Source organism: Hyperoodon ampullatus (genome assembly GCF_949752795.1).
Source record: "Hyperoodon ampullatus genome assembly, chromosome: 11".
NCBI classification, from domain to species: Eukaryota; Metazoa; Chordata; class Mammalia; order Artiodactyla; family Ziphiidae; genus Hyperoodon; species Hyperoodon ampullatus.
In genome coordinates this window covers 23,533,987-23,555,234 of record NC_136924.1, presented here as the reverse complement: position 1 = coordinate 23,555,234, position 21,248 = coordinate 23,533,987, and the positions used below count along the sequence as shown (strand labels likewise).

General features: G+C 37.4%; 2 protein-coding genes across 9 annotated transcripts in view; one reads left to right on the top strand and one right to left on the bottom strand.

The window, feature by feature from the left end:
• The window catches only part of ANKS1B (ankyrin repeat and sterile alpha motif domain containing 1B), a gene marked incomplete at both ends in the record, with an annotated part of 1,147,860 nt that overhangs the window by 313,432 nt on the left and 813,180 nt on the right, over positions 1 to 21,248 (top strand). For all 8 annotated transcript variants that reach the window (XM_079714776.1, XM_079714773.1, XM_079714775.1 and 5 more), the window contains one exon: positions 1,779 to 1,922. In XM_079714776.1, the coding sequence (XP_079570902.1) occupies positions 1,779 to 1,922 (144 nt within the window). The remainder of the gene's footprint in view (positions 1 to 1,778; positions 1,923 to 21,248) is intronic.
• GARIN6 (golgi associated RAB2 interactor family member 6) lies at positions 7,788 to 8,435 on the bottom strand (the record flags this gene model as incomplete). The annotated part of the gene is made up of 1 exon (XM_079714226.1): positions 7,788 to 8,435. The coding sequence occupies exon 1, from the start codon at positions 8,406 to 8,408 to the stop codon at positions 7,788 to 7,790; it is 621 nt and encodes a 206-aa protein (XP_079570352.1). The 5' UTR covers positions 8,409 to 8,435.

The window sequence follows — 21,248 nt, the reverse complement described above, 5'->3', positions numbered from 1 at the left end:
TTTCTTGCATTATTACTTTGACAACTTCTCACCTTTACATGAAGCATTCTTCGTTTGATCCCCTAATTTTCTTAACTTTTAACATCTTTTGATCTTTTGTTCTGTCCTCTGGGAAATTTGCTGTGACTTATTTTCCAGCTGTTCTATTGGATTTTATGCATTTATTTGTTTTGTAGCATTCTGTTCTTGTTTTAGGGATGCAAATATTTTCTATCTCTCTGAGGATATTATTTATAACTTTTTTCTGTATATTTATTTTGTTCTGTTAAAGCAGCGGTTCCCAACCTTTTTGACACCAGGGACTGGTTTCATGGAAGACAGTTTTTCCACAGATGGGGGGAGGGGGATGGTTCAGGCGGTAATGCGAGCGATGGGGAGCGGCAGATGAAGCTTCGCTCACTTACCTTCTGCTGTGTGGCCCAGTTCCTAACAGGGGTCTCTGGGGGTTGGGGACCCCTGTTTTAAAGGTTTCCTTCCAATATGTGGTGATCCTTGTGTTCTTGTTCATATTTAACTAAAAAATTAGGAACTGTTTATGTGGATGGAGTTTGTAGAGAGGGGGCTTCACTGTAGGCATTAAGGCATAGATGCCCCACCATTTTCCTAAATACATACAGATCACTTTTCTTTAGAGGTCCATTTCTGCAGAGAGGAATATATTCTTGGATCCTACCTGAAGGATATGAACTTAGCTGCCATGTTCTCTAAGACAAATGTGGGAAGGCACTGGGGTAGGTTGAAAATCTTCATTTACTACATAGATGTTCACTTAATTTCATTGTTTTTAGGGAGGCACCCCTTGGCTTATTGTGCATAGATTCTTAAAATTCATAATCCCTTTGCTTCAACCTCATCAGAATGTAAACCTCCAATTTCTTGTCCGGTGGTAAAGGTTTAGTTTCTCGGCTGGCTGAGGTGGAGTTTCCATTCTGTTTCAGCTCCACCAGCACTTACACCTTCACAGGTAGTCAGTCTCTCTAATTCTTAAGCCCTTTTGAGGGTGTTGAATCATGAATAGATCTGCTTCTTATTCTTCCTCCTTGCAGGCACTTTGCTTTCAGTTTTCTCAAGTTTGCTAAGTTAATTTGCTAAATCATCTGTTTATCATTATCTAAACATTTTCTTGATATTGCTCATCTGCTAACATCCCTCCAGTTGTCCTTGTCCTTATGGTTTAGACCATTTTTACAAAAGTTTTGCTGTCATTTAAGTGGGATTTGGGAAGTAGTAAAAGTAAATATGTATGTTTAACATGGAAGTCCTATTATTAATTTGAAAAGTATTACCCCTCTTATATGTATAATACAAAATTTTATGAAGCTCATTTTTTTTCAAAAAGGAGACTACCATTTTGGTGACATTGTGAAAAATGGGCTTTTTATCAATTCCTGTTTCAATAAAGTATTTTCATGCTATTTCTCTTGATTGCATTAGAAATCATAATATTTTTCTCATTTGTTGCTATTCCTATATTTTCTTGGGTCATTTCCATGTCCTGTTCTTCAATATGAACTTTGTAATTTACCAGTCTTTTTCATCCAGTTTTTCACTTTCAGTTTTCTTTCACTTTCAACTTCGGGTTGAATTATACATGTTTTTTGGCTGATTCACATGGCACAGCCACATAACTATGGCTAGAATTAAGCTGACTTCTGCTTGCTAACATACACCGTAAGAAATTTATGTAATTTAATTGATGTTAAGATATCTAAATGACACTGGTATAATATATACATCGACATAATTAATATATTGGTATAATATAAATTTAATTTCAGAGAACTTCATCTACAATAAATTTGTCACCAGGAGAAGTGGAAGAAGAAGATGATGATGAAAACACTTGTGGGCCCTCAGGACTCTGGGAAGCATTAACTCCTTGTAATGGATGTAGGAACCTTGGCTTCCCCATTCTTGCACAGGTAATGGTTTGCTTTCTTAAGGTACAATAAAACATAAAAATGGTTGCCTATGTTTTTAAGTAAATCTTTTTTCTTCCCCTCTGCAAATCCAATTAGTGTCTTCTTCACTTTGTAATTTTTCTTCAGTTGAAGGTCAGTAAAATGCTTATGTAATTAGCTGTACATGTATGCATATGCAAACACATACTATATATAATTTTTTGTGCTTGTTTTATTTTTGTCATAATGCTAGTTCCAGAAAAATTGAATTGTTCATGAAGTTTTAGTATATATGATTTGGAAATATTTCATTTAAAAAATGCTATTTTGAAATTAAATCATAATTTATATTTAAATAATAATAAAAATGATTTAAAAGGAAGCATATGAAAGCTCTTTAAAAGCAGCAGTGATTATTTTTCTTAGCACAATGGAATATCATAGAATAATGTGTGCCACTGAAGATTATGCACTACAATTCAGAAATGAGACCAAAACACTAAAACATCATTTACAGTTTTGAAATCATTTCACTACTCATTAAGTCACTTTTAATTCTATTGTGTCACCTTCAAATTTTTGTTGTGTACTGTGGTCCGCAAGCCCTTAGAGGAGTTTCAGAAATAAATAAAATAAGCCAAACAGAATTAGGAAATTAGAAGCCACAAAGAAAATATCTCTACATGAAGACGAAAAAACACTTAATATGAAAAACAGTATAATGGCAAAGGTATGTATATGTAACCACATAGAACATGAGTGCAAAAATAATCTAGGACAGAAAATAACTCATATCTCAAAAATATTATTTTCTGTTTTGCAACAAATATGAAACAATTTTGTTTAAGAAACCATTACATGTTTTTCCATGTATGTCATAATTTGATCACAGCCACCCAAATTACAATATAAATTTATTGTGGCACGCTAACTAGGATAATCAAATCAGCATATAGTACTTAAAGAATCTCTTTACCTTAATATGAACTATTTATAGAACTTTATGACAATTTATACTAACGATTACAGAATTATTATCAATATATACTGGGCTGTGAGATCCATAAAGGTAGAGACTGTGTGTTGCTTAGTGTCTACGATCTAATGCCAGCATTGTTCCTGGCATGTTGTCAGAATTAAGTAGTAGTTGAATTAAATAATAAACAAATGTGTATGTTCTGTCGGGTTTCATTTCTTCACTTAAAGTTTTTACATATAGAGTTTTACCTCATATACAGAAGGGTATACGAGAAAGGAAATTAAGAAAATAGGTGTTATTTAATTTTATTAATATTCTCTTATCTGCTTAACAATTTACCAATAATTGAATGTTTTTACCTATTTTGTTGTTTTATAAAATTAACACTTTTGTATTTTTTATTTTAAAAGTAGAATTCTTATAAAGTAGTAGGGCTCTAAGCTTTCAATAATATATGACTGTATCTGGGTTCTCCATTACCTTACTAACATTTACTTTTATTTTTTAAATTTTAATTTATTTTGTTTTATTAGGTTTGGTAGTAGGCTTGGTAGTAACTTGCTTTTGGTTTACAATTTTTAAATATTTTTCTTTGACTATTTTTCTGTGGAGACTTGCATTGCTCCAATAAGTATTGAGTATTACTATTTTAGTAGTTACATTTACCATAAAATGTTTCCCAGCCTGCAGCTTTTCTTTTTTTCTTAATATTGAATGAGCGTATGTTGTGTAGTTTTTTAAACTATCAAATTCATTAAACTTCTCGGTCTTATTTTTTTTGATTCATTTCATCCAGAATTCCTTTTAACAAATTTCAAATATGGCTCTATATTTGTTTTTTACTTGCTGATATATGGTTTTTCTATGACTTTCCATTGGCAGTAACTCCCATTACTTTCATTATATTTCATCCTGTTTGGCGTGGGGTTTCTTCTGAACCTCTTAATTTTCCTAATTTTAAAAACAATGATCCCTTTTGATATTTGTACATATATATGGCAGGAGAAATCATATTAAAACTATTAACTGACATTGTCTGCTTTTTAAATTTATATTTTATAATTTATAATTACTATGTCAAGTTTAAAAAGTATTCTTATTGGGATTTTAATTGTTACTGCATTAAATCTATAAATTTTCTTGAGATGCAGTATTTTTTTTAATGTCTTTAATCTAACAAATCAAAAGTAGAATTCTTTTACCAGTGTTCTCTTCTAGCCTTCTTTTTTTTTTTTTTGCGGTACGCGGGCCTCTCACTGTTGTAGCCTCTCCCATTGCAGAGCACAGGCTCCGGACGCACAGGCTCAGCAGCCATGGCTCACGGGCCCAGCCGCTCTGCGGCATGTGGGATCTTCCCGGACTGGGGCATGAACCCGTATCCCCTGCATCAGCAGGCGGATTCTCAAGCACTGTGCCACCAGGGGAGCCCCTTTTAGCCTTCTTTTACTAATGTTCTCAATTTGTGATGGGCTCCCCTTTAACATTTATATGTGTGTGTGTGTGTGTGTGTATATATATATATATATATATATATATATACACACACACATACATCCATATATATAATTACAATAACATTTTTAATGTGTGATGGTGCAAAACTATAAAAATACTTTATTATATTTCACAACAAAATTAATGTGCAATGGTTGACACGCTAGTATAGCTTAATACATTTATAGTTTAAAACTTTGATGTCATGTTGCTTTCTAGGCTTAATTTACCTTGTCCTGCCTCCTATTGGTTGCTTCTGTCTCTGGTTATGTATTTTGGAAGTTTTAGAATTTTCTTTGGCTAATAAATGTAGATCATAGGTGGATCAGGATCTTTGAGAGTAATCTTTAGCATTTTATTCTGTCATCTGTTCATTTAATCAAAATATCAAGTGAAGGGAAGGTTACAGATAGTTCAGAGCCTGATTGTAAATCCCTATTTAGTTTTATTTCTACCCTTTCCTGTTAATAGAGTGTATGTTATTAGAGCAGAGAATTTGAGTTGAGTTGTGTTATGGTGGATGATATTGCTTTCCTCCACCGTCTTAGATGGGATGTCCACCTCTCCACCATGTGCAGCGCAGGGCTTTGAGGCTCTTTTCTAAAGAGTCAGTCCTGATGGGTGGAGACCCTCTGTTCACCATCCTGTTCACTCATGTAGCCTTCACTCTGTAAGGTTGAGATGAGGGGTCTGGATGCTAAGTCTTTAGCTGTTTTGCAACATGCTTGCCAGCAGTCTCTGCTTCTGCAATCACCATACTCATGCTGCCCCATGGGGAGACGCCAACAGCTCTTATTGATGGGCTAGAAGTACCCTCTGAGGACAAGAGGGCTTGCAGTCCTTGCTAACAACAATATTAAGACATGTTGAAAGCAACCACTATGACCATGCTGACTGTACTTCCTCCTGGATCTAGGAAGGCTGCTCCTGCTAAGGCTGTGTTTCTCTTTTGAGTCTGCAAACATGGTTGCAGTCATATGCACAGCACCAGTGGTGGTGCCTGTTGTTACAATTGCTCCTTTTATCAGGCCCTGTAGGCTTTGTAACTGCAGAATTATGTGAACTCTTAAATGCGGTATAAGTGGGAGGCATGATGAATTAATTCCTCCCCAGCATAATCATAATAGGTGGCCCCAAACACTTCAGGGTTTATGTGAAGGCTCCTGATGCTCACTTTGATCTTGATTCCTTCCATAGAAATAGATAGCATTTGCCTAGGGAAAGACAAGTAAAATAAAGTGAGACCAGAAGGACTGCTTCCTTCTATTCCTATAGCTAAACAGCAAGAGCTTATAATAAGAATTTGGAGCTCTCAAGTCCACTCTCCCATTTGATGCAACAGTGCCCACTACAGTATCTCCATAGTGACCACAATGATCATTCCAGTTTGCTTGGACAGTTTGTGTCAGTGAGAACACTTATTAAAATACACTTCTCTTAGTATTTCTGCTGGTCAGGTGGTATGTGCTTTAATATTTTGATAGCTACTAGCAAATTGTGCACATCTCACTGTCACTGATGTATACAAAAATCAGTACAAGGCAGTCACGGGGAGATATACATTCTGCAACATGTCAGCTTAGCTGGGTTGGAGTATGTTCAAGAATAGATTGGATGATGAAATTAGAACACTCCCTAACACCATACACAAAAATAAACTCAAAATGGATTAAAGACCTAAATGTGAGGCCAGACACTATAAAACTCTTAGAGGAAAACATAGGTAGCACACTCTATGACATAAATCACAGCAAGATCCTTTTTGACCCACCTCTTAGAGAAATGGAAATAAAACCAAAAATAAACAAATGGCACCTAATGAAACTTAAAAGCTTTTGCACAGCAAAGGAAACCATAAACAAGATGAATAAACAACCCTCAGAATGGGAGAAGATATTTGCAAATGAATCAACGGACAAAGGATTAATCTCCAAAATATATAAACAGCTCTTGCAGCTCAATATTAAGAAAACAAACAGGGCTTCCCTGGTGGCGCAGTGGTTGAGAGTCCGCCTGCCGATGCAGGGGACACGGGTTCGTGCCCCAGTCCAGGAGGATCCCACGTGCCGCGGAGCGGCTGGGCCCATGAGCCATGGCCACTGAGCCTGCGCATCCGGAGCCTGTGCTCTGCAATGGGAGAGGCCACAACAGTGAGAGGCCCGCATACTGCAAAACAAAAAAACAAAACAAAAAAAACCAATCAAAAAATGGGCAGAAGACCTAAATAGACATTTTCCAAAGAAGACATACAGATGGCCAAGAGGCACATGGAAAGGTGCTCAACATCACTAATTATTAGAGAAATGAAAATCAAAACTACAATGAGGTATCACCTCACACCAGTCAGAATAGCCATCATCAAAAAACCTACAAACAATAAATGCTGGAGAGGGTGTGGAGAAAAGGGAACCCTCTTACACTGTTGGTGGGAATGTAAATTGGTACAGCCACTATGGAGAACAGTATGGAGTTTCCTTAAACTAAATATAGAACTACCATATGACCCAGCAATCCCACTACTGGGCATATACCCAGAGGAAACCATAACTCAAAAAGACACATGCATCCCAATGTTCATTGCAGCACTATTTACAATTGCCAGGACATAGAAGCAACCTAAATGTCCATCAACAGATGAATTGATAAAGAAGAGGTGGTACATATATACAATGGAATATCACTCAGCCATAAAAAGGAACAAAACTGTGTCATTTGCAGAGATGTGGATGGACCTAGAGACTGTCATACAGAGTGAAGTAAGTCAGAAAGAGAAAAATATTGTGTATTAATGTGATATCTATCTATCTATCTATCTATGGAACCTAGAAAAATGGTATAGATGATCTTATTTGCAAAGCAGAAATAGAGACACAGATGTAGAGAACAAATGTATGGATACCAAGGGGGAAGGGGTGGTGGTGGGATGAATTGGGAGATTGGGATTGACATATATACACTATTATGTATTAAATAGATGACTAATGAGAACCTACTGTACAGCACAGGGAACTCTACTCGGTGCTCTGTGGTGACCTAAATGGGAAGGAAATCCAAAAAGGAGAGGATATATTTATATGTGTGGCTGATTCACTTTGCTGTACAGAGAAACTGACACAGCAGTGTAAAGCAACTATACTCCAATAAAAAAATGAGAAAAGCAAGGGAAACATAGAAAAAAGAATAGATTGGATGGTCAGCATGCTGCAGATGGCAATACAATATTGGATATAAAATTAAGGGTTGCTGACAGCTAAGGAATCTCTGAAATACAGCCTTGGGGAACACTTTGGAGAAGTACTAGGAACCTCCTCAGTGTGCCATGGCCTCCAAATGAGGCTCATTTGGCCGTGAGTCCTTCCAGAAATCCATGTATTTTCCAGGTGAGCCTGTGTACCAAAGCCTGTGCAGGACCTTTAGCTCTTCTCCCTAAGCACCTTGGCCTCATCTTTTAGAGATGGCGGAGTGCTTACCACTGGGCACTTACTCTCTTCCTCAAACCCAGTTATGTCCAGAGTGCCCCTAGCTGGAATGACCTGGGTGCTGCTGTAAGCCTCCACTGGTGGTCTTAGGATGTAAATTAGGTTTTCCCACTGAATAAAAAGGTCTGTTGTATCTGAAGGGGGACACAGCTGAAGGTAGAAAGAGCGGCCAGTGGTAAGCTTCAGGCGGAGCTGTTGTTTTTTACTGTTATGGATGGATATCTTTACAAACTTCAAGGGAAGCAGCCTGGTTAGCTCTAAGATCTGTGTAGGCTTTTTACCTCTTTCCTGGGTGGCTGGGCCGTATCTGTTGTAGTCATCACAGATAGCAGCTGGTCGGGCCAGCAGCGTGACATCAGGTAGTGTGAGGCGGGGGCTGGTACGAACAACGCCCACAGTCACCATTCCGGCCTGGTTGTGCACATCAATCACTTCTCCTTTTCTGCTGACCTGTATAAAGTCACTCTCAAACACTGGTGCATAGTGGAATATAGGGTACTCCCCCTTGTACAGGTGTCGCTGCAGTTTCCCCATGGAGGTATTAAACATGCTCATTGCAAGGCTGCCTTCGGCTTTGTAGTATGGTAATGTATAGGCTGTTCATCTCTATCTTGTATCAAGACAGCTCCTAGAGGCTCCTCTGCACTTTCCTTACCACACCTTGCAGGGCATCCTGTTTCCCTGGTCTCTCTGGCAGGTGGGCTAGCAATGGTCTTCTGCAGGCTTTGTCTCTGAGTGACTGAGGACAGGGTGGGGGAGCTGATTACTGACTGCTCAGTGCTAGAGACAGTTGCTCCTGGACCTGACTGTGCCCTGCCTAGAGCATGGAGATGTCAGGGCATGCAGAGGCCGGGGCCCCAGTAGATGTCAGGGTGCACAGATGTTGATGTGCACAGATATTGGTATTCAGTCATAATTCCACTGCACCTCTCCTCCAGAAACTGTAGCTTCCAACTAGGCCTAAACCCCTCACAAGGCCACACTGCCACAGATCAGCAGACCACCCCTCCTCCCATGGGCACATCTAAGGATCTTAATACGTACTGACAAATTGCTTTCAGAAAGGGTTAGACAAACTTTCTGTTAGGTATGAGTTAAAATATTCATACTGTCTTGTCCAGCACTTCTAACTGCAGACAGTTAGAATTAATTGTAGACAGTTTACCTTAAAGAGAATTGGACAAGGTGGTAAACAAGCTGGATGTACAGAATGTTTATCAAGGTTTATTGTAGCAAAAAAATATCATAAACAGGATTAATATCTTACAGTGAGGATTTGGTTAAATAAATTATGGAGCATTCTATGAAAAAATACTCTGAAGCCGTAAGAATGATGATGTAGTTCCCTATTTATTGAAATGAAAAGATATACCTGATTTTTTTTTTAAGAAAAAGAGCAAAACAAACATTTCAAACTAGCTTTATACTTGTGGTCCAATTTATGTAAAATTGTCTGTGTGTATGTGTTTGGGTATGAAAGTATAATATGTTCAGTGAAATGTTTAAAGTACTTATTTCTGGATGGTGTAATTTTAATTTTCTTTATACTTTCTTTTTTTATTAAGATAATTATTATTTCTATTAACAGGAAGAGTAAAGTTATTTTTATTAACAATATCTATTTTTACAGCCACCAAAAATTTTATGTTTTGACACACCCTCAAAATGCTGAGATTTTCCCTAGACATCTGTACCCTGACTACATGGTGAAAAGAGCCTTAAACATTACATTATGCTCTATTCTTTACTCATTATCAAATTGGCCTACTAAAAAAAGTTCTGAGAAATTTTGCCAGCTATTATAAATATTATAAATTCAGTAAGATTAAAGTATCTTTATTGGCATGACAATATACATAACACACACATACGTACACACATAAAGCCATAGTTTTTGAGTCTTCAGTTCTATAAGTAAAGATGAACATTTTCTTCCCTTCATATTGAAGTATCTGGTTATTTCTGGTAATGTGAATATTTTCTTTATTTATTGAGAGGCCTAGTCACATATCAATAGCAATTCTTACTGGCCTGTCCAAAGTCTTTATATTTTGATTTCCACTTCATGTCTACATTATTTATGATTAGCAAAAAGAATAAGCCTAACATAAGTTTACTAATCAAACTAACCTTTCAAATGTATCCAAGAGGTTCTGGTATTTGTTGAAAGGAATAGGTACCACTGGATACAGTATAATTTAATTTAGGTGCTTTTTAAAAAATAAAGTGAAGATATACCGATTTCCTTAAAAGCACTTTTATGCTGTGCACATATGTTACAAGATATTTATCTTAGGCTTCCACTAGACCACTGAGCTAATTGCCTTGTCTCCAGGGAAACCAGAAGCTATATTACTTGTAGGGCCTAAGGACTTTCAGGATTTTTTCCTAACCAGTCATTAGACCAACAATAGTAGAACCTCTCTTACTTGGCCTGATAACTATCAGTATCAGTGTACTGTTCTGGCAAATATGTCTATTTTCATGAGTCTGATGAATTTTATCTGAAATTCCTCTAGGTATTTAGAAAACTATCTTAATATTTGCTTCAATACTTAAGAAGCTCAGATGGCTAAGTAAAAAATCTACCTGGAACTGAGATTAATAAATTCTTGGGAGGCTAACCTAAGAAAACATTGGTATGAGTTATGTCAGAGAATGTTTTGCCTGTGCTCTCTTCCAGGAGTTTTATGGTGTCATGTCTTATGTTTAAGTCTTTAAGCCATTTTGAGTTTATTTTTGTACATGGTATGAGGGTGTGTTCTAACTTCATTGATTTACATGCAGGTGTCCAACTTTCCAAGCACCACTTGCTGAAGAGACTATCTTTTTCACATTTCGTATTCTTGCCTCCTTTGTCAGGGATTAATTGACCATAGGTGTGTGGGTTTATTTCTGGGCTCTCTATTCTGTTGCATTGATCCGTATGCCTGTTTCTGTACCAAAAGATAACATGCACCCCCATGTTCATCGCAGCACTGTTCACAATAGCCAAAACATGAAAACAACTTAAATGTCCATCAACAGATGAATGGATAAAGAAGTTGTGATTGTATACATATACACAATACTGTTCAGCCATAAAAAAGAATGAAGTAATGTCATTTGCAGCAACATGGATACAACTGGAGATTATCATACTAAGTGAAGTAAGTAAGAAAGAGAAAGACAAATACCATATGATATCACTTATATGTGTAATCTAAAATATGACACAAATGAACCTATCTACAAAACTGAAACAGACTCATAGACAAAGGGAACAGACTTGTGGTTGCCAAGGGGAAGGGGGGAGGGAGAGGGATGGACTGGGAGTTTGGGGTTGGTAGATGCAAACTATTACATTTAGAATGGGTAAACAACAAGGTCCTACTGTAGAGCACAGGGAACTATATTCAATATCCTGTGATAAACCATAATGGAAAAGAATATAAAAAAAGAATGTCTATGTGTGTATAACTGAGTCACTTTACTGCACAGCAGAGATTAGCACAACATTGAAAATCAACTATAATTTCAATAAAAAAATTTTTAAATAAATTATTTTTATGTAAATGCAGCAGCTCTTAGCTTTTCATAGTTAGTCATTAGACATTCTTAAAATAAATTTATGTTCCTTCTCCTCTACATAAGAGTTTGTGTCACTGGGTAAATTATTTAACCTCCCTGGGCCTTATATTTGTCATCCTTGAAATTGAGATGATACTTTAGGTATCTTTCAACTCCAGAATAGTTATGATTTTGGATAGGGGTTTAACTTTTCCCCCGTAATAAAACTACTACATACTTTGGAAATATTCCAAACAAAAATAATAAGTTAAGGAATTATTCAGATGTTAACAGCTCTGGGAATTTGTGATGTAATACATAATCTTATTCTGTTGCTGAATTTCTTCTTGCCAAAACTTTTAAAAGAACCAACATTTGAAATATGGAAATGACAAAAATGTTAGTTCAGTAAGATGAGCATTCAGTGGGGGCAGTGCTTAAAACTATGTAAGTGAAAATATGGGTTAGACGTTTTAAACAGAATTCAGTTAATAATGGACATGGCTGTAGTAGGCAGATTAATTCCCTCCAAAGATGCCCATATCTAATCTTTAAAACTTGTGAATATGTGACGTTACATGGCAAAGGGACTTTGCAGATATGATTAAGTTAAGGATCCTGAGGTGGGGAGATACCCTGGATTATCCAGGTGGACCCAGTGTGAGCCCAGCGGTCCTTATGGTGATCCAGTGGGTAAGACTCTGCGCTCCCAATGCAGGGAGCCAGGATTTGATCCCTGCTTGGGGAACTAGATCCCGCATGCATGCTGCAATTAAGAAGTCCACATGCTGCACTAAGAAGCCCGCATGCCACAACTAAGAAGCCCGCATGCCACAACTAAGAAGCCCACATGCCACAACTAAGAAGTCCTCATGCTGCAGCTAAAGATCCCACCTGCTGCAACGAAGATCCCATGTGCCACAACAAAGACCCAGTGTAGCCAAAATAAATAAGTAAATAAATAAATATTTAAAAAAGAAAAAGGATAGAGGGTCAAAGTCAGAGAAGGATATGTGATGATGGATACAGAGGTTGAAGTGATGTGGCCATGAACCAAGGAATGCAGTTGGCTGAAAAGTAGGAAATGCATTCTCCCCTAGAGGATCCAGCCCCACCAATACCTTGATTTTAGCCCTGTGAGAATCATTTTGGACTTTTGACATTCAGAACTGTAAGAGAATAAATTTCTGTTGTTTTAAGCTACTGAGTTTGTGATAATTTGTTATAGCAGCCCTGGAAAACTAACACACATTTTGGTACCTAGAAGTGGGATGCTGCTGTAACAAATATACTAAAATGTGGAAGTGGCTTTGGAGTTGGGCAGTAGATAGGAGCTGGAATAATTTTGAGTAGCATGATAGAAAAAGCCTAGATTGCCTTGAACATAAATGTGACTATTAAAGATTCTTCCAGTAGGGCTCAGAAGGAAGTGATATGGTGCAGAAAACCTATTTTGTCTTAGAAAATACCTAAATTGTCATAAACAGCACCATAATGCTGAAAAGCAGAAAGCAGTTCTTTAAGATCAGGAACAAGATGAGGATGAACACACTTACCACTTTTATTCAGCATAGTTTTGGAAGTCCTAGCCACAAGAATCAGAAAAAAATAAATAAAAGGAATCCAAATTGAAAGGGAAGAAATAAAACTCTCACTGGGAATTCACTTGCAGTCTAGTGGTTAGGACTCTGCACTTTCACTGCCAAGGGCACGGGTTCAATCTCTGGTTGGGGAACTGGGATCCTGCAAGCTGCATGGCGTGGCCTGAAAACAAAATAAAACAAAACCCCCCCAAAACAACAACCAACTCTCACTGTTTGCAGATGACATACTATATGTAGAAATCCTAAAGTTGCCACCAAAAAACTATTAGATATAATAAATGAATTCTGTAAAGTTACATGATAAACAATTGATATACAAAAATATGTTGTTTCTATACACCAACAATGGACTATCAGAAACAGAAATTAAGGAAGCAATCCCATTTAGAATTGCATCAATAAGAATAAAATACCTAGGAATAAATCCAACCAAGGAGGTAAAAGACCTGCTGTTCAGAAAACTTTAAGCCTCTGCTGAAAGAAATTGAAGATGACACAAAATAATGGAAAGATATACTGTGCATATGGGCTGGAAGAATTAATATTGTTAAAATAACCACACCTCCAAAGGCAATCTACAGATTCAATGCAATCCCTATGAAAATACCCATGGCATTTTTCACAGAACTAGAACAAATGATTCTAAAATTTTTATGGAAACACAAAAGATCCTGAGCAGCCAAAACAATCTTGAGAAAGAACAAAGCTGGATGTATCATGCTCCCTCATTTCAAACTATACTACAAAGCTATAGTAATCAAAATAATATGGTACTGGTGCAAAAACAGACACATAGATCAATGGAACGAAATAGAGATCCCAGAAATAAACCCACACTTATATGATCAATTAATCTCTGACAAATGAGGCAAGAACATACAATGGGGAAAAGACAGCCTCTTCAATAAATGGTGTTGGGAAAACTGGACAGCTACATGCAAAAGAATCAAACTGGACTACTTTCTCACACCATATACAAAAAAAACCTTCAAAATAGATGAAAGACTTAAATATAAGACCTGAAACCATAAAACTGCTACAAGAAAACATAGGCAGTATGCTCTTTGACATCAGTCTTAGCAATATTTTTTTGGTTATGTCTCCTCAGGCAAGGGAGGTAAAAGCAAAAATAAACAAATGGGACTACATCGAACTAAAAAGCTTTTGCACAGTGAACTAAACTATCAACAAAAGAAAACAGTCTACTGAATGGGAGAAAATATTTGCAAATGGTATGTCCAATAAGGGGTTAATACACAAAATATACAAATAACTCATTCACCTCAACATCACAACAAACAACTTGATTAAAAAGTAGACAGAGGGTCTGAATAGACATTTTTCCAAAGAAGGCATACAGATAGTCAACAGGCACATGAAAAGATGCTGAACATCACTAGTGGTCAGGGATATGCAAATCAAAACCGCAAAGAGATATTAGCTCACACCTGTCAGGATGGCTGTTATCAAAGACAACAACAAAACCCCCCAAAAAACAAATAACCAGTGTTGGCCAGGATAAAGAGACAAGGGAACCCCCCTGCACAGATGATGGGAATGTAAACTATTGTTGCTGTTATGGAAAATAGTATGGCAGTCTCTCCAGAAATTAAAAATAGAACTAACAGACAATCCAGCAAATCTACTCCTGGGTATTTATCTGAAGAAAATGAAAGCAGTAGTTTGAAAAGATATATGCACCCTTATGTTCATTGCAGCATTATTTATAATAGCCAACTTATGGAAGCAGCCTAAGTGACTATCAATGGATGAATGGATAAGAAGGTGTTGTATATACATACACAATGGAATATTACTCAGCCATAAAAAAATTCTTGCTGTTTGTGACACCATGGATGGACCTAGAGGATATTATGCTAAGAAAAATGTCAGGTAAAGAAAGATAAATACCATTTAATGTAAATGAATAAGAAAATATAAACATTCATAGATACAGAGAACAAACTGGCGGTTTCCAGAAAGGAGCGGGTGAAGGGATGAGTGAAATAGGAAGAGAGATTAAGAAGTACAGTCTTCCAGTTATAAGTCATGGGGTTGTAATGTGCATCATAGGGAATATAGTCGATAACACTAATAAATTTGTATGGTGTTAGGTGGTAACGACTTATTGTGATCGTTTTGTAATACATAAAAATATTGAATCACTATGTCATACAGCTGAAACTAATACAATATTGTAAGTCGATTATACTTCAGTAAAAATACTTTATTGCTAAAAACAATCCATCATCTGATCTGAGCCTTGAGAGAGTTATAATCTTTTTGCTGGTGGAGGATTTTGCCTCGATGTCAATGGCTGCTGACTCATCAGGGTGGTATTTGCTGCAGGTTGGGGTGGCCATGCCAATTTCTTAACATAAGATCATAATGAAGTTTGCTGCATCAACTGACTCTTCCTTTCGTGAATGATTTCCCTGTAGCATGCAAGGATGTTTGATAGCATTTTACCCACAATAAAACTTCTTTCAAAATCGGAGTCAATCCTCTCAAACCCTGCAGCTGCTCTATCAAATAATAAGTTTATGTAATATTTGAAATCCTGTTGTCATTTTAATAATCTTTACAGCATCTTCATCAGGAGTAGATTCCATCTCAAGAAACCACTCTCTTTGCTCATTCGTAAGAAGCATCTCCTCATCCATTAAAATTTTATCATGAGACTACAGCAATTCAGTCACATCTTCAGGCTTCACTCCTAATTCTTGTTCTCTTGCAGTTTCTGCCACATCTGCAGTTACTTCCTCCACTGAAGTCTTAAACTCCTCAAAAGTCATTCATGAGGATTGAAATCAACTTCTTCCAAACTCTTGTTAATGTTGATATTTTGACCTCTTCCCATGAATCATAAATGTTCTTAGTGGCATCTAGAATGGTGAATCCTTTCCTGAAGGTTTTCAATTGACTGCCCAGATGCATCAGAGGAATCATAATCTGTGACAGCTTAGCTTTACAAATGTATTTCTTAAATCGTAATACTTGAAAGTCAAAATGACTCCTTGATCCATGGGCTGCAGAATGAATGTTGTGTTAGCAGGCATGAAATCAACATGAATCTTGTACATCTCTATCGGAGCTCATGGGTGATCAGGTGCTTGTCAGTGAGCAGTAATATCTTGAAAAGAATTTTTTTTTTCTGAATAGTATCAACAGTGGACTTAAAATATTCAGTAAACCATGTTGTAAGCAGATGGACTGTCATCCAGGCTTTGTTTTTCCATTTTTAGAGCACAGACAGAGTAGATTTAGCATAATTCTTTAGGGACCTAGGATTTTGAGAATGGTAAATGAGCATTGGCTTCAACTTGAAGTCACCAGCTGCATTAGCTCCTAACATGAGAGTCAGCCTGTCCTCTGGTGCTTTGAAGCCAGGCATTGACTTCTCTCTACCTACGAAAGTCCTGGATAGCATCTTCTTCCAATATAAAGCTGTTGCTCTAAATTGAAAATCTGTTGTTTAGTATAGCTGCCTTTATTAATTATCTTAGCTAGATCTTCTGAATAACTTGATGCAGCTTCTGCATCAACACTTGCTTCTTCACCTTACACTTGTCTTTAAATTTTTTTTCTTTTTTTTTTTTTTTGCGGCATGTGGGCCTCCCACTGCCGCGGCCCCTCCTGCCGCGGAGCACAGGCTCCGGACGCGCAGGCCCAGCGGCCATGGCTCACGGGCCCAGCCGCTCCGCGGCACGTGGGATCCTCCCGGACCGGGGCATGAACCCGTGTCCCCTGCATCGGCAGGCGGACTCCCAACCACTGCGCCACCAGGGAAGCCCCACCTTACACTTTTATATTTTGGAGACAGCTTCTTTCCCTAAACCTCGTGAACCAATTTCTGCTAGCCTCAAACTTTTCTTCTGCAGTTTACTCATCTCTCTCGGCCTTCATAGCATTGAAGAGAGTTAGGGACTTGCTCTGGATTAGGCTTTGGCTTAAGGAAATGTTGTGGCTGGTTTAATCTTCTATCCAGACGACTGGAACTCTGTATATCAGCAATAAGGCTATTTCACTTTCTCATTTGTGTGTTCACTGCAGTAGCACTTTAAATTTTCTTCAAGGGCATTTCCTTGGCATTCACAACTTGGCTGATTGTTTGGCGCAAGAGCCCTAGCTTTTGGACTGTCTCAGCCTTCAGGATGTCTTCCTCACTAAACCTAATTGTTTCTAGGCTTTGATTTAAAGTGAGATAACATGCGACTCTTCCTTTCACTTGAACATTTATAGGCCACTGTAGGGTTATTAATTGGCATAATTTCAATATTGTTGTGTCATGGAAAAAGGAGGCCTGAGGAGAGGAATAGAAAGGCTGGTTGGTGGAGCAGTTGGAACATACACATTTATCGATTGTTTTCCTTTTTACTTGGGCACTGTTCATGGTGCCCCCAAACAATTACAATAGTAACATCAAAGATCACAGATCACCACAATATAGCAATAATGAAAAAGTTTGAAATACTGTGAATTATCAAAATGTGACATGGAGACATGAAGTGAGCAAATACTTTGGAACAAAGGCAGTTATAGACTTACTCATTGCAGGGTTGCCAGAAACTTTCAATTTGTACAGAATCTGTGAAGCACAGTTATGTGCATCGCAATAAAATGAGGTATGTCTGTAAATGTATAATAATGTAAACGTATAATGTGTATAAGTATATATGCATATATATATATGGTGTGTATTTTTGATTCTATAATTTATCCTGGGTTCCTTCCGGCTCCCAAATTAATGATCAATTGTACCAGCACCATTCATTGAATAGTCCAGCCTTTCTCAATTAATTTTTTTTTCTTTTTTTGGCTGCGTTGGGTCTTCGTTGCTGTGCGCAGGCTTTCTCTCTAGTTGTGGCAAGCGGGGGCTACTCTTCGTTGTGCTGCTCAGGCTTCTCACTGTGGTGGCTTCTCTTGTTGTGGAGCACAGGCTCTAGGCACACGGGCTTCAGTAGTTGTGGCACACGGGCTCAGTAGTTGTGGCTTGCGGGCTGTAGAGTGCAGGCTCAGTAGCTGTGGCATATAGGCTTAGTTGCTCCACAGCATGTGGGATCTTCCCGGACCAGGGCTCGAACCCGTGTCCCTTGCATTGGCAGGTGGATTCTTAACCACTGTGCCACCAGAGAAGTCCCTCTCTGTTGATTTAAAATGTTACATTTGCATACATTTCCCTGTTGAAGTTAAAAAAAATTGTGGTTAAATACACATTTAATATAGTAACCATTTTAAAGTATACCACCACTCTACTTTCTATCTATTGATTTTGACTACTCTACCTCATGTAAGTGGGATCATATCAGTATTTGTCTTTTTGTGACTGGCTGTTTTACTTAGCATAATGTCCTCAAGGTTTATCCACATTGTAGCATGTTTTAGAATTTCCTTCCTTTTTAAAGCTGAGTAATATTCCATTGTATCTATGTACCACATTTTGTCATCCATTCATCCATTGATGGATTCTTGGGTGGTTTCCACCTTTTGGGTCTTGTGAATAATGCTTCTGTGAATATGGATGTGCAAATACCTCTTTGAGATCCTACTTTCAGTTCTTTGGATAAATACCCAGTCGTGGAATTTCTGGATCATATGGAAATTCTAGTTTTAATTTTTCGAAGAACCACCATACTGTTTTCTATAGTTTCCCACATCATTCATTTCCACCAGCAGTGCACAAGTGTTCCAATTTCTCCACATCCTCATCAACACTTGTTATTTTCTGTTTTTTTTTTTTTTTTTGATGGTAACTACTCTAATGGGCTTCAGGTGACATTTCATTGTAATGTTAATTTGCATTTCTCTAACAATTAAGTGATGTTGAGCATATTTTCATATGCTTGTTGGTCATTTGTATATCTTCTTTGGAGAATGTCTATTCAAGTCCTGTATCCATTTAAAAAATTTGATTATTTTATTGTTCTCTTTTTTTTTCTTTTTTTTTTAACATCTTTATTGGACTATAATTCCTTTACAATGGTGTGTTAGTTTCTGCTGTATAACAGAGTGAATCAGCTATACGTATTCATATATCCCCATATCTCCTCCCTCTTGCGTCTCCCTCCCACCCTCCCTATCCCACCGCTCTAGGTGGTCACAAAGCACCAAGCTGATCTCCCTGTGCTGTGCGGCTGCTTCCCACTAGCTATCTGTTTTATATTTGGTAGTGTATATATGTCCATGCCACTCTCTCACTTCATCCCAGCTTACCCTTCCCCCTCCCGGCGTGCTCTAGTCCATTCTCTACATCTACATCTTTATTCCTCTTCTGCCCCTAGGATCTTCAGAACCTTTTCTTTTTTGTTATTTTTAGATTCCATATATATGTGTTAGCTTATGGTATTTGTTTTTCTGTTTCTTACTTACTTCACTCTGTATGATGAACTCTAGGTTCATCCACCTCATTACAAATAGCTCAATTTCGTTTCTTTTTATGGCATTCCCATTTGTTTATTTTTGTTTTTATTTCCATTTCTCTAGGAGGTGGGTCAAAAAGGATCTTGCTGTGATTTATGTCATAGAATGTTCTGCCTATGTTTTCCTCTAAGAGTTTGATAGTTTCTGGCCTTACATTTAGGTCTTTAATCCATTTTGAGATTATTTTTATGTATGATGTTAGGGAGTGATCTAATCTCATACTTTTACATGTAGCTGTCCAGTTTTCCCAGCACCACTTATTGAAGAGGCTGTCTTTTCTCCACTATACATTCCTGCCTCCTTTATCAAAGATAAGGTGACCATATGTCGGTGGGTTTATCTCTGGGCTTTCTATCCTGTTCCATTGATCTATATTTCTGTTTTTGTGCCAGTACCATACTGTCTTGATTACTTTAGCTTTGTAGTATACTCTGAAATCAGGGAACATGATTCCTCCAGCTCCGTTTTTCGTTTTCAAGATTGCTTTGGCTATTCGGGGTCTTTTGTGTTTCCATACAAATTGTGAAATTTTTTGTTCTAGTTCTGTGAAAAATGCCAGTGGTAGTTTGATAGGGATTGCATTGAATCTGTAGATTGCTTTGGGTAGTAGAGTCATTTTCACAGTGTTGATTCTTCCAATCCAAGAACATGGTATATATCTCCATCTACTTGTATCATCTTTAATTTCTTTCATCAGTGTCTTATAATTTTATGCATACAGTTCTTTTGTCTCCTTAGGTAGGTTTATTCCTAGATATTTTATTCTTTTTGTTGCAGTGGTAAATGGGAGTGTTTTCTTGATTTCACTTTCAGGTTTTTCATCATTAGTATATAGGAATGCCAGAGATTTCTGTGCATTAATTTTGTATCCTGCTACTTTACCAAATTCATTAATTAGCTCTAGTAGTTTTCTGGTAGCATGTTTAGGATTCTCTGTGTATAGTAGCATGTCATCTGCAATTAGTGACAGCTTTACTTCTTCTTTTCCGATTTGGATTCCTTTTATTTCCTTTTCTTCTCTGATTGTTGTGGCTAAAACTTCCAAAACTATGTTGAATAAGAGTGGTGAGAGTGGGCAACCTTGTCTTGTTCCTGATCTTAGTGGAAATGCTTTCAGTTTTTCACCATTGAGGATGATGTTGGCTGTGGGTTTTCATATATGGCCTTTATTATGTTGAGGAAAGTTCCCTCTATGCCTAATTTCTGGAGGGTTTTCATCATAAATGGGTGTTGAATTTTGTCAAAAGCTTTCTCTGCATCTATTGAGATGACCATATGCTTTTTCTCCTTCAATTTGTTAATATGGTGTATCACATTGATTGATTTACATATATTGAAGAATCCTTGCATTCCTGGAATAAACCCCACTTGATCATGGTGTATGATCCTTTTAATGTGCTGTTGGATTCTGTTTGCTAGTATTTTGTTGAGGATTTTTGCATCTATGTTCATCTGTGATATTGGCCTGTAGTTCTCTTTGTTTGTGACATCCTTGTCTGGTTTTGGTATCAGGGTGATGGTGGCCTTGTAGAATGAGTTTGGGAGTGTCGCTCCCTCTGCTGTATTTTGGAAGAGTTTGAGAAGGATAGGTGTTAGTCCTTCTCTAAATGTTTAATAGAATTCGCCTATGAAGCCATGTGGTCCTGGCCTTTTGTTTGTTGGAAGATTTTTAATAAAAGTTTCAATTTCAGTGCTTTTGATTCATCTGTTCATTTTTGCTATTTCTTTCTGATTCAGTCTTGGCAGGTTGTGCATTTCTAAGAATTTGTCCGTTTCTTCCAGGTCATCTATTTTATTGGCATAGAGTTGCTTGTAGTAATCT